Source organism: Anas platyrhynchos, chromosome 9 (genome assembly GCF_047663525.1).
Source record: "Anas platyrhynchos isolate ZD024472 breed Pekin duck chromosome 9, IASCAAS_PekinDuck_T2T, whole genome shotgun sequence".
Classification (NCBI taxonomy): Eukaryota; Metazoa; Chordata; class Aves; order Anseriformes; family Anatidae; genus Anas; species Anas platyrhynchos.
The window spans coordinates 13,937,669-13,950,650 of record NC_092595.1 but is presented as its reverse complement, the minus strand read 5'-3'; the positions used below and the strand labels follow the sequence as shown (position 1 = coordinate 13,950,650).

The following is a 12,982-nucleotide window of genomic DNA, read 5'->3' as shown; positions in this document are numbered from 1 at the left end:
AGTTTCCCAGCCAAACACAGTCAAGGTGCTGTTTACTCACTTTACATACAGTCCCTTCCCTGCCTGGGCATGGTGCCATCCATTGGATGATGTTTTACATCAAAAAGTTTGAATGTACAGCTCACTGTGTCAGATATTATGAAGCTGAAAGATGACCCGCTACATTCCTTCATTTTCTGGTGTTCAGGTTAGAGGATGTAGCACCTTAGGTGATCAGTGTGTGTGATTTCTAATGGTCAGCTTGCTCCCAGCTCATTTTCCTCAAGTGTGCTTTTTTTATTCAAAATTTCAATATTTCTACTTGATACCTTCAAAGTGCTAGTGATTTATATTTGAACCTATGCCAAATGTTTTCTTCTTTCCCAATAAGCTCTACTCCTAATCTTCTTTCTCCAAGGCTGTCCAGAAAGCAATAATTATAGTACGTCCTCTCTTTCTTAAAATCCTTGTTAAAATCCTATTTCTTAAAATCCTATTCTTTGTTGCTCTTTGCAATATAAATGTTGCTCTGCAAAGTATTTTTCCAAGGCTCTCTGTCTGCTGAGAAAAATCACCCCTTTCCTATTTCAAGAGCAGCTTATAAGACAGAATTTATTTGATGAGCATTTATGTTCCATTTTAATAGTCAATTGCTGCCAAGAAAGCAGATTGACAGGCACTTGAAGTTTAGCATGCTTGCTGCCTTCTTCCTCTGATGACTTTTCTTGCCTGTCCTTATCTCTGCATTTCTTTCTTACCCCCTTGTGCATCTTTTTTCATCTCTGTTTTTCTCTCTCTGTCCTGGTCCTCTTAACCAGAAGATGCACATTCTATACTGTTTGCTTTCAAGGTCTTCTGCTGTATTGAGAGCAGTGAAGAGACAAGAGTGGTCTGGCCTGCCTGCTAGCTGCTGTATCACACAGCCTGTTGTGTGAGCTGCTTGGTTCTTGGCTTGGGTTGCCTGCAGCATGGGCTCCAAGAGGGAAAGAGAGCACACATCAAGGAACTCTGCTCTCTTTCTTCTTCTCATTGGGTGGACTCATTGGCAGTGAGAATGATTTACATGATGATAATCCACCTCAGGATTCAGGGGTGGGCTAGGTAGCTTCTAAAGTTCCCTTTGAACCCTGTTTGTCCTGGCAGACAGAGAATGTCCGGGGTAGGTATGAGCCGTAGTGCTTTACACTCCTTTTAACTTTCATTCTATTCACACTTTCTTCTCTAAATCCTAACACCTGTCTCAGGCTGGGAAATGCATCCTCAAAGATATTCCTTCTCTAAACCATTTGTACAAGTACTATTGCTGTATTTTTGTGTTCTCACAACATTTACAAGATAGAAGCGTTGGACTTTTTTTCTGAAGGTTCTCCAATATCGACCCCTAGTCCATCTCCGCTACCTCGTACCCCAACCTCCACTCCGGTGCACATGAAGCAAGGCTCTGCTAGTTCAGTCATTAATAACCCGTATGTTGTTGTGGACAAGCCTGGACAGATGGTTGGAGCAGCAGCCACAAGCACAGGTGTGTAGTGTGATCAAAGAAGGCAGTGACTTAGTCTTACCCATTCAATTTGCTCTCCCTTTTAAGTGATGACTGCAATAACTGCGCTTCAGTCTGCGCTGTTAGAAGAGTACTCAGCAAAGGAAGAGTGGTGGTGTTGCTTAAGTGTCCTGGAGCATGGTTGAGGGTATGGTGGAGCTTAACATGACTGACTCCCTTCAGGGAACAGCACGTGGTGTAAGCTTGAAGTGAATTCATAGATCTCTATTCAGAGAGAGCCTGATCTGTACAGCCAAAAGGCAAGGGGAGTTGAGGTTGTGATGAACGGAGGTTTTAAACAGAAATGGTGTGCGGGTGCTTGGGTGAGGACTCTGTCTTGGGCATGGGCAAAGAGCATGGGGAGCTGGCAGCATCTAGGTCTAGTCCTAAGTCCTGTGCTTTAAGTGTGTTGAAATGGTTGATAGAGCCAGGTTACCAGGAGAACAGAGGTTAGTTCTTGTTGCTGCTCTCAACTTCTAGCTGGTCTGAATGCAGCCAGTTTGGATTCCTCTAACTGGATTCCCTTGGTGCATTGAAAGGGGACAGAAGCCTAGGGCCAGGAGGGGAAGAGCACTGAACCCCAGGAGACTGGGTGATGGCTGTGGTAGTCAACTGCTAATCTATGTGGAAGTGCTGGAGGAAAAGTCACTCAAAAGCCATTTATTTGTTACAACTTGTGGCCAAGAATGGCTTTCTAAGAGCACACTTGTTTGTGGATGTGTGCGCTTACCAGCATCTCGGAATGGTTCTTCAGAGCCATGTGTCGAGCTGCAGTGTCCGTGTGACACAAAGGGATCGTTGTGCACAACTGTAAAAATGCAAAAATAGATCTCTTGGTAATGTTCCCTTTTCTGTGAGGGAACACAGCTGCCATGTTGTGCACATTTTAATTTCATCACAGGGGAATTTAGTAGGGAAAGCACAGCTGAATGTTTTAAGTGTGTTTTGGGGCTTTCTTGGTAATGCTGAAACTCTTTTACCAGTAGGGCTTTTCATTTTGCTTTTCTCCTGTTTCTTCCTTTACCTTCAGCCTGACTGTCTGTTCTGCATACGTGGTTTGTCATGGTTTGGGTAACTTTCATATTCTCATAGTAGTGATTTTTGCACAGAGGGTAGATCTGTAGAAGTACCAGGTGGTTTAGACGTGCAAGTCTGAATGCCACTAAAGGTGCACCTTCCCACTACATCAGTGTTATTTAAGTACAGACTGGCCTGAAAGAAACTGCCTGCTGTCTCTCCTTCCCCTTGTATTCCTGCCACTTCCCTTTATCCTACATGAGCCAAATCAGATCAGCAGCAGAGCAGAAAATTAATACCTTCCCCTCTCCAAACTGTTTTGTTGTCGGATAGCCACGTCACCAGACCCCATGTGGAACAAGGGCAATGTGGGACTGGGCTTTGGGAGCTGTGTGGGATTGAGGATAATGTGTATGGACAGAGTCACCAGGATGGTTTTTGATAAAACTGCTGATCATATTTAAAAAAGGACTAAGGTCTGAAACTTCATATTTCGTGTAAGCCAGACTTTATAAATCCCATTGTTCTGAGAAATGGCTGCACAGTTTGCTTTTAAATGTAAGTGCAGTTTGTAAAACAACCGTGTGAGAGACTATGACTGTGTTTTCATGTGTGAGCTGTGGCATCTCTTAAACAAATGGAGCTACAAAATCAAACCTGCAGCAGTAACCAAAGTGCTGCTGAGTAGCAACAGGTTGTATTCATACCTTGATAATACAGGGCCAGTTCAGCGCTGACCTTTTGTGGCCAAACTCCCCCACCCATCTCGGGTGCAGGAGGAGGGCAGTGCTGTGGCACAGTTTTCCAGGAGCAGCATTCTTTAGCCACAAGAGCCTGTCTTTGTTCTTCGTTTTTAGTTCTTCCTCTTCCCTGCCTTGCTCTGTCCATTCCTCTGGTTACTCTTCACCCAGTGTCCCTCCTTTTCTGACCTTTCTTTTTCCTCCCAGTTTCCTTCAAACCTTCCCAATACCAGTGTTTAAAGCTAGTGTAGGTTCAGAGAGTTTCTGGGCAGTGGAGGGAGCTACGTTTGCAGCAGCAGATTCTGCCTGAATTCTCACTGGTAGCTGCTATGCTCAGTTATCCAGGAGTTACTTGACCCTTTGCAGCAGACAGTGGACATGGGCAAGGAGTTGTCTAGGGTGTGGATCCTGCATGTGAAAATTGTGCAGCAGCTGGCCTCAGGAGCATCACGAAGTCACGTTGGGTTTTAGAGCCACCTGGGGGGAAGTACAAGTGAGAAACTCTTCAAACACTGCAGTCTCCTTTTTCATTTCATACAGGTGATGGAGACAAAGACATAACACATTTGTAATGAAAATTGATTTGTTTTGTGCCCATGCCAACTCCCACTGATGTACCGACCTCGTTATGTGTACCTCAGGGGCAATATAGATTCGGCTCTTACCTGAAATCTGCTTTATTTCCCGATGCACAGGGAGCCCAACCAGCAAACTGACAAATGTTTGTCAGGCTTCTCACAGGACTGGATCTCCTGTATCAAAGACCCATGGGAGCGGCTTTGTAACCTCAGCTGTCAAGGTAATGTTCTTATTAGGTGTATACTTTCTGTTTAAAACCCAGCTTCCTATTCAGTAGGGCTTTTTAGTATTATAAATTCTATATTTCAGGCAACTCTTTTGGTCCTCATTTCATATGAGGATTTACTCAAACAGCTGTACCCATGAGAACGTGGTGGTTATACAAGATGATAGCGTTGATTCATGCAGCTCTAATTAAACTTGCCTACTCCTCTGTTTAAAGGCACCATTTTTTTGCTTTTCTACAAGGAAATCTGTGAAGGGCATAGCTCGCAAAATGTCTTATCTGTCAAAAGAGCTCTTCTCTAACTGACTTTGATCTTTTTCACTCTGTTAGTGACAGTATATGATTAAACCAGAGGTGCCTACCTCAAAACCTCCACTTGGCTCATTATCTTGTGCAGCAGCTTTTCCTAGCAGCCTGAAAATAGGTCATTTAATGGCTTTACAACTGCCTACATTTAGAAAAACGTTCATGTAAACAGTAGAGTAACTGAATGTATAAACAAACAGTGATGAATAAGGTTCACGCTTCTAGCTGCAAAGCCCCAAAGGTATGGAGCTGAATTATCTCAGATAAAACCTCTCCCACGTCTTGCACAAGGAATGATATTTCTGTCAGGCAAGTGGCGTCAGTGAGGTTCTTTCTGAAAGCATCTGGTGGGTGTGCTGCTGAAAACAGGAGCGTTTCCCTGTCTCTGAGTCACAAGAATGTTAGTCCTGGATATGGTGGGGAAGGGGTGGAGGTTTTTCAGTCAGCCTGCAGAGAGCAAATGGTTTCACATTTGGAACTGAAATGCATCCTACATCTGTTAAGAAAAATGTGTTGAAGATTGCTCTCGGGAGCAATTACTTTGGAGTAGCATTTTAAATGTCAGGTGTGCAGCTGGCTATTCTGCTTTTTAAGAGCCTGGATGTTAAGGATTTTACTTAATGTTAAAAAAAAACAAAACCAAAAGATTTATTTTTCACTGGTTTGGGACAGTTCTTTCTGTAAGGTTTTAAGAGAGTCAAAGTAGGCACATATCATTAATAAAAGTTGGAATCTGTATTTCCAGGGCAATGTCAGTTAAAATCTGAAGGTATTTTAAAAAATAATAATCTTAACTGTAAACAGAAATATACTTGGTTTATGTCCATGACTTGATTTTATGCCTTCTGGATGGTGGAAAAGTGATAATTTGGTAATTTCTTCATAGAGGCTGGGATGTCTGATAGTTCAATGTGATGTTAAGAGATTATGCTTCACTTATCGCTTTTTCATCCCTTCACTATGTGGAAGTGTTCTCGGTAGTTTTTAAAATGACTTCCACCTGTGTTCCTTTAGGCACTTTAAAATGCCCAATATGCGCACTGCTCTTGAAAAGTCTGGTTGTGCCTCTGAACTTATCTTCACACCTTTTCCTGTTTGCTAGCAGTTGTGTAGCTATGTGGTGAACCAGAGTAAACAATTCCTCTGGTTGAAAAAGAACCTATTTTCAGCTGTGTGTCAGCACAAGGAAGATGGCAGGAGCATTGGTTTAGAGTCCGAGGCCCTTTTTGGTCATGATCCAACCCCAGGATGGACTAAGTAGTTGTGAAACCGGTCTCAGAGTTCACGTTGCTTGTAAAAGAGTACAATTATTTTAATTAAGCAAAACATAAGGCCAGACTTCCTCAGATGCACGTGATGTGTCAACCAGCCTCGGATTGAGGAATGACAGATGCACCATTTTGCAGGTGTAGAAATGTTTTTTTTATTCCATGTAGGTAGGTAGCCTCACTGTTTGTGCCAACTCGTGATTTCTGCCTGAGAAGACTGTGCCATCAGTATCTGAGATAATTTTGCATGCAGATTAAATTGGATATATGTTTTTTTTTTGTTCTCCATAACTTGTTTCTTCTCAGATACTCTTCTCTTTCTGAGATCGGGCATAGATTGGCAGAGTGGTTGAGGAGGCAGGGTCATCTGGGGACCATGCAGTGCGACTTCTCTGCCCAGAGCAGGGTTAGTTAGACCAGGTTATGCACAAATGTGTCCAGTTGGTTTTGAGTATCTACAAGGCTGGAGAGGCCACAGCCTCTCTCAGCAGCCTGTTCCAGTGTTCAATCACCATAACAAAAAAAAGGGGGGGGGGGGAAACGGGGACAGGAAGAAAGAGGTTTTCCTTATGTTTAAACAGAATTTCTTGCGTTTCAATTCATGCCCATTGACTCTTGTCCTTTCATTGCATACTATTGAGCTCTGTCATCTTCACACCCTCCCGCAGGTATTTATTGCACATCGATAAGATGCTCACTCAGACTTCCCGTCTCAAGACTAAAATAGGCCAATTATTAGCCTGCCTTAATTTTGCAGCTCTGAAATGCTTTGTATAAAAAGCTGCTGGGGGACACGTGTTGATTTTTTTTATTTGTGTATGATATGGTAAGAAACAGTTACTGCTATTGGAGATACAATCTAGAAAACCAATTTTAATTAAGCAAATTGTATTAAATTATATTCTTGTTACATACATGTTGACTGATTTTTGGAAATGGCTTATTTGTACAGGTAATTATTTGGGATTGCCCAGCTTGTCCATGCTACCCTCTGTTACTAATGACTTGTTTTCTTTCTTTTGTTGGATGTTTCACCAATTTTTTTTTGGCCACATCTTCCTATTTGCAGCAGGAGGATTCCCTGTTTGCCACCATGCCACCGCTTTGTCCCATTGGGAGTCATTCCAAGGTGCAAAGCCCCAAATCAGTCACTGGAGGACTTGGAGCTTTTACAAAGGTATTCCTCTTGGCTTTTGTGCCTGGACAAGGAGCACAGTATTAGCATTTCATGCTAACTTTTGCCACAGACTGTATAACTTCCAGTGCATGTAAAACTTAACTGGAACCAATGTGTCTTGCTGCTGAGGGCTCTCTATCACCTCTCAAAAGATGTATCTTGACTTCTTTTCCTGTGGCTCTGCTGTTCCTGTGGTCTTTCTTTTCATCATCTCTTTCATCCTTTCTTGTTTTTTCTTTGAATCACTGTCATATTGAGGCTGATTTTAAAGGTATTTTTTGGTGGGATACAGAAAAGTAGTCAGTAGAAGATCTGTCAGGAGTTCCTAACAAAATGTTCTAGTGATTTCTGAGTGTCAGATGTTTCCATGTGTGTGTACATTTCCCTAAATGTTACCATACTGAGTTTAAGGCTTTAGGCAATATTTGGTGATCCAGCTAAAAAGTTGAAAAAATGCTTCCCACTAGTTACAGTATCTACAGCAGTCTCCCCCCCCCAAAAAAAAAGCAAACAAACAAAAAAATCAACAGCCTTGCCTGAGTTGCTGATTTTGATGATTAGATTTAGGGCCTGTGCCAGAGAAATACATTGTTATGTCAAGCTACACACAAGAGAATAATATGGTCTTTAACCAGTTACAGTATCTACATCTGGTTATATCTACACCTATAATATTAGCTATAATTTTGCAAGATAGAGGGGAAAAAAAAGGGGTTTATAACATGTTCTGAGCAGGAAAATACTTAGGTATTTGAAACCTTAAAGTGTTCTGGTTCCTTCCTGAGATGGAGATGTTAGTGATGTTAGTATGTGAGTAGAACCAGTAGTTGTAGTATTATTACCACTGTCTGTGGTTCTTTAATTTCTGTAAGCACCTTTCAAAATTGGAATGCTCTGTAAGTACAGACCCCCTGCACACTTGTGCTGGGAGCAGCCCTCATGTTAGGTTTGGGAGGTGAGTTAGAGTTCCCCTGGTGGTGTGTGAGAACCACATTTGAGTTACTGGCTGTTGTCTGTAAGAAAGGGCACACAGGCTGTTCCAGAAATGACTCCCAGTCATTTAGAGTTGCTTGTTACTTTTTATTTTTTCTGTTGTGGTGGCGTTATTTATTTTTTTCTTCATATCTAAAAGGTGATAATAAAGCAGGAACCAGGAGAGCTGCCCCAGCAACCCCAGCTACCAGCAACAGCGACAGCCCCGCAGACCTCTGTGCAGCAGTATGTCACTGTAAAAGGAAGCCACATGTTAGCCTTGTCACCGCAAAAGCCAGTTGTGAGCACAGGCGAGGGGACGGTACAGTCTAAGGTATGAGGCACTTGGGCATCTTTGGGTTGGTGCAGGCCATCTGTCGGGTAGTTTCATTGCAACACCTCGTGCTTGTCCTCGGGGCGTGGGGTTAGTTCCATCTCAGAAAGAGGCAGGGGCACCCTGACTGGCTAGTTTCCTCCTGTGCACAGAGTGGCTCATGTCATGCTTAGCTTTTGTCCTTGAGAAGGGAGCAGGGTGAGCAGGCACTATTGCATTTTGTTGTTCGGGGAAAACATCTCCCATCTTTGTCTAGCCCATTGCAACAGTGGGGTGGAGGTGGTTTTGAACTGGATCCTGACAACCCAGAAAGTTGGCTGCCATCATCAGCTCTTGCTGAAATTCATCCAGGTCTCTCTGTAACAGGAGGTGAATTCTTTCGTTGGACGACATGCCTGCAACAAAAAAAGAGCAGGACAAATAAGGGGTAGGGGTGAGGGCTAGAGGGATAGAGCCAGCGTAAGGTGGAAGCAATCCTACCTGAGTGATTGCAGTGCTGCCGTGACGGGTGACGCAGCATCTCAGAAGACATCATAAATGTTCAGTGACAAGATGACAGAGGTTTATAGCATGTTCTGAGCAGGAAAATACGTACATATTTGAAACCTTAAAGTGTTCTGTCTCCTTTCTGAGATGGAGATGTTAGTGATGTCAGAAGTTCTCTCCCTTCTTGCCTATTTGCGTGATAGATATGGTGAAATCATGTGCCGAGCACAAGGGACTACATATGGAGGGCTGAATTTTGCATAAGTAAATACATATTTGCATTTTCAACAGTTCGTTGACTGTTTGAACAGGTATGCAAACTCTGTGTTTGCCTGTGGATATTGTCAACAGACAAAATTGAAGCACTTTGCAGGTTCTAATTTGAGGCCATATTTTTCCCAGGGAGTCTGCTCCTATGAATGTGTTGAAACTAAATCTCTGGATTTCTTTATTTCACCAAGGCAAGCTTTATCCTCAGTTGGAACAAATCTGCTGTTTATATATCAGAGAAAAATGAAATTGCTCTGTAATTTGAATGTACTCAGTCTTCTGTAGTTACTCTGAAATCCTGATTGTGTTTAACAGTTTATTGCCTTTTACCTGGAGCTGGCCTCTTGCCAATCTAATTTTGTTTCAGAATGCGTAGCCTTTATACATGAGTAGACATGTAGAAAGCGTCCTGAAATGTCTAGAGATGGAGGTAGCATACCAGCTAGATTTCAAGTGGTTCCTCTTGCAAGAAGCACATCACCCAATACTTATTTGTTGCAGGTTGTTGGCGTTCCAGTTGGTTCTGCTTTACAGTCGACAGTGAAACAGGCGGTGGCTATCAGTGGTGGCCAGATACTTGTGGCAAAATCTAGTTCTTCAGTAGCAAAGGCTGTTGGTCCAAAACAGGTTGTGACTCAAGGTGTAGCCAAAGCCATCGTGAGTGGAGGTGGAGGAACAATTGTTGCTCAGCCTGTGCAGACTATAACAAAGGCGCAAGTTGCTTCCACAGGTGCTCAGAAAAGTACATCTCAAGGATCAGGTAGAGTAATTTTATACCTTGTTAATGGCTCATGATGGCTCTATAATGATTCAACTTTAAAATAATTGTTTGATGGTAAAGCTTGACAATGAATAGGAAATTCTATGGAAATTCAGGCTGACTGAGGCTAGTGTGGTAATAATCACAGAATCTGAACTCATTAACTATAAGGGAAGAGAGCACAAGTACTTTACAACACGCAGTGTTCTTTGAGTAGAGTACGCAGTTTGGTCAGACCTGCAGATGGCCCTCACTTACATTGGTAGGGGGTGTTTGAGGTGTCCTGGGGCGTGGAGGATATGCTGGGGAATGTGCTAGAGACCTGGTGGACTTCCATGAAGCTAGGTCTCATACTTTTGACCAGCATTGTGGTCTTTGGATGTTCAAAGGAACTCTTGAACCCAACAAACAAAAGTCAAACTGTTCTTCCTGTATCTTCACACCTTCTCCTATGCTTACAGTTATGGGAATGTGGGCAGAAGCCCCCAGCCTGCTTGTGTGCGCCGCTGGCTTTAGCTGCACGTCTCAGCTCAGACCCTGGACAGTTTGAAGGGTACTGTGTGGCTTCTAGACTCAAGCCTGCAAACCCCACCACTGTGCTTCTTTAGCCTGCGGCCATAAGTACTGCACACTGAGGTTTTTTTCAGACCTCTTTAATGTGTTTGTGCGTCACTGGTGGAGTTAATCTCAGTTAGGCCAGCTAAGCATGGATTATCAAAGGCTAGATCACTCCCAGTACTTTCATTCTGTGCAGACTTCATTGCGTACTGGCCTCTGCAAGCAGTAATTTTTTTCTTTTTATTCCTTCTTTCTAGTCATGGCTACGCTGCAGTTACCAGCCACCAACCTGGCAAATTTGGCAAACTTGCCACCGGGCACCAAACTGTACCTCACCACCAACAGCAAGAATCCTTCTGGGAAAGGAAAACTGCTTCTGATACCCCAAGGAGCCATACTGAGAGCCACAAATAATGCTAGTTAGTCTTACAGGGAAATCTAATGCCTTAAATAATGTAATCACTGTGTAATTAATATGTTTGGGTTTTTTGCTATAATGCATCCTGGTACTGTGAAAGTCAATAATGGGATGGGGGTTCTTTGTTCGCAACAACACAGTACATGGAGCTAGAAAGCTGAGATGTCAAAAGTGTCTTCCATCTTAGATGAAACTGCTTTACATTCAGGGTTCTCATGTTTTACTATTTGTGCTGAAAGCAGACTAACTTTCCCCATAATTCACAGTGAAAGATTGCCTTCATTGTGCAATGATGCTTTCTCTGCGGGGAGACAACTGCATTTTCATAATGTAGAACTGAGCTGGATTTGAATGCAGTTGTGAAATCTATTTATAAGTAATGGAAAGAGACCCTGGAAAAACTAGAAACGTAATAAGCTAGCTTTGAAAAGGACGAGTTAACTGTATCTAGAATGACGGAAAGAAATAGATTTGAATATTGATAAAAGGCTTGACCCCAAGTTGACACCAGCAGAAACGATTTGTTGGTAATGGCCTTATGAATCAAACTTGCTGTGAAATACCTGGAGAACAGCACTGCAAAAATACTTCCAATGAGCAGTATTTTTTCTGCAGTGTGCTCTTGCATTGTGTAGCTTAAGAAAAGGTGGGTTGTGGGACATGGCTTAGTAGGTAATACTGGTGGTAGGGGGATGGTTTGACCGGATGATCTTGGAGGTCTTTTCCAACTTTTATGATTCTATAGGAAAAGAATACGGCAGGTTTTGGACTGTGTAGATGCAGAGTTTTGTTGTGAGCCTTCCCCAGAATGTCTCTGTTTTTTGGGGCTGGGGTTTAACATGGGAGATGAATTGGGTGCAAGGTGTTTGCTCATAGTTCTGATACTGACACTGGGGAGGAGAGATTATTCAGCTTAATACATAAGAAGGTAGATACCAGCAGCATAGCTAGTATTTGAAGTATTTCCAGAGCTTCTGCTGCAGATTCATAACCTGCAAAAGACTGATTAAAAACAGTTTACCTGTTGGACAGTGTTTTCTTCAATAGAAATTTCACATCAGCCTGAAATGAGCTTTTCATGCCCACCAGTCCTTACTCCCCCCCATATCTCCTTTTGTTCATGGTATTTGCTGACCTATAAGAGGGCACAGCAGTGCTTCTGAACTGTGCTGTACTGGGTAATTACGGTGTTTGTGCCTGGATATTACTTGGTTACACAGTGTGTTACAGCAAGCATCTTGCAAGCAGTTTCCAATTATTTGTGTATACAGGGATACTTCAGCAACTGACATTGTCTGGTTACCAAAGAGTCAAGCCTTTTGTCCTGGTTACAGGTCTCCAGTCTGGTTCTTCTACAAATAGTGGAGGAGGAGGAACCCAAAGCACAAGCAGTAACTTGTCACAGCACCTCACCTATACATCCTACATCCTGAAGCAGACACCCCAGGTCAGTAGCATAAGCATATTAATAGAAGCAGTTCAGTTTTTCAGGCTGCAGTGGATCTCTCCAGCAACCCTTGCCTCTTTCTCCTCTGTCAGGTATCTGCTTTACCACTTGCTTATAGCTATTTGCACATATCTGCACCTTACCTCCCCTTACAGGGTGGGACCCCCTCAGGGCTTGGCGCCTTGTGGGCTGAGAAAGTAGCATGGAGCACTTTCTCAGGGCAAGTAGTGGGTGGTGAAATAAGAGCCCATGATGGCAGGGGAGCAAGGTCTCCACGCTAGGAGAGGTGATAAGACTAATAATATTAGAAAATCCATCTTACATAATAGGATACATGGAAGTTCTAGGAAAGCCTTACAGATAGGGGAGTAAAGGAGAGTTATTAGAGAGAAATAGCAAGGCTGAGAAAGGAAGAAAAATGATAAAACAGAAGATTGTGTGAAGGGATCCATGTTTGACTGTAGGTGAATGAAGGGAAAAGAGCAACAACTAAATAAGGATGTGAAACAGAAAGGGATGCAAGGCTTCAGATGGTAGGTTGTTAGTGGATGCCTCTGAGTATATAGGGAACTGTAGCTTTTTCACCTTTACCTTTGTGTTCAAAAGTGTTCTGCACCGAGATGGCTATGTCTAGCTCTGGGTGCAGAATCCTTCATTGTAATTAACAATTATTTAATTAACAATAAAAACTAATTAACAAAAAAGTTATTAACAAAAAAAATCAAAGTAATTAACAGTAACAATTTTAGAAGACAATGTTTTGGGGCACTGGCATGCTTTCTGCCCTTGGAAGGTGGACAGAGGAGACTTCCTTTCAGACCTTTTAGTAGGGTTGCCAAAGATGAGGACTTCAGATTTTTTTTGTCTTCTATAATTCAAGTGTTTGTGATCATGCAGTACAGAAA

General features: G+C 42.7%; 1 protein-coding gene across 8 annotated transcripts in view; it reads left to right on the top strand.

The window, feature by feature from the left end:
• YEATS2 (YEATS domain containing 2) overlaps positions 1 to 12,982 on the top strand; it is a 48,478-nt gene that overhangs the window by 16,604 nt on the left and 18,892 nt on the right. For 6 of the 8 annotated variants that reach the window (XR_003499117.3, XR_003499118.3, XM_027464300.3 and 3 more), the window contains exons 12-18: positions 1,343 to 1,501; positions 3,972 to 4,075; positions 6,725 to 6,832; positions 7,965 to 8,138; positions 9,396 to 9,654; positions 10,470 to 10,631; positions 11,965 to 12,077. Coding sequence is in view for 6 of the 8 variants with exons in the window: in XM_027464300.3 (XP_027320101.1) it covers positions 1,343 to 1,501; positions 3,972 to 4,075; positions 6,725 to 6,832; positions 7,965 to 8,138; positions 9,396 to 9,654; positions 10,470 to 10,631; positions 11,965 to 12,077 (1,079 nt within the window). In the remaining 2 variants the exon portion in view is untranslated. The remainder of the gene's footprint in view (positions 1 to 1,342; positions 1,502 to 3,971; positions 4,076 to 6,724; positions 6,833 to 7,964; positions 8,139 to 9,395; positions 9,655 to 10,469; positions 10,632 to 11,964; positions 12,078 to 12,982) is intronic. The other 2 variants (XM_027464302.3, XM_027464301.3) reach the window with 1 other exon arrangement.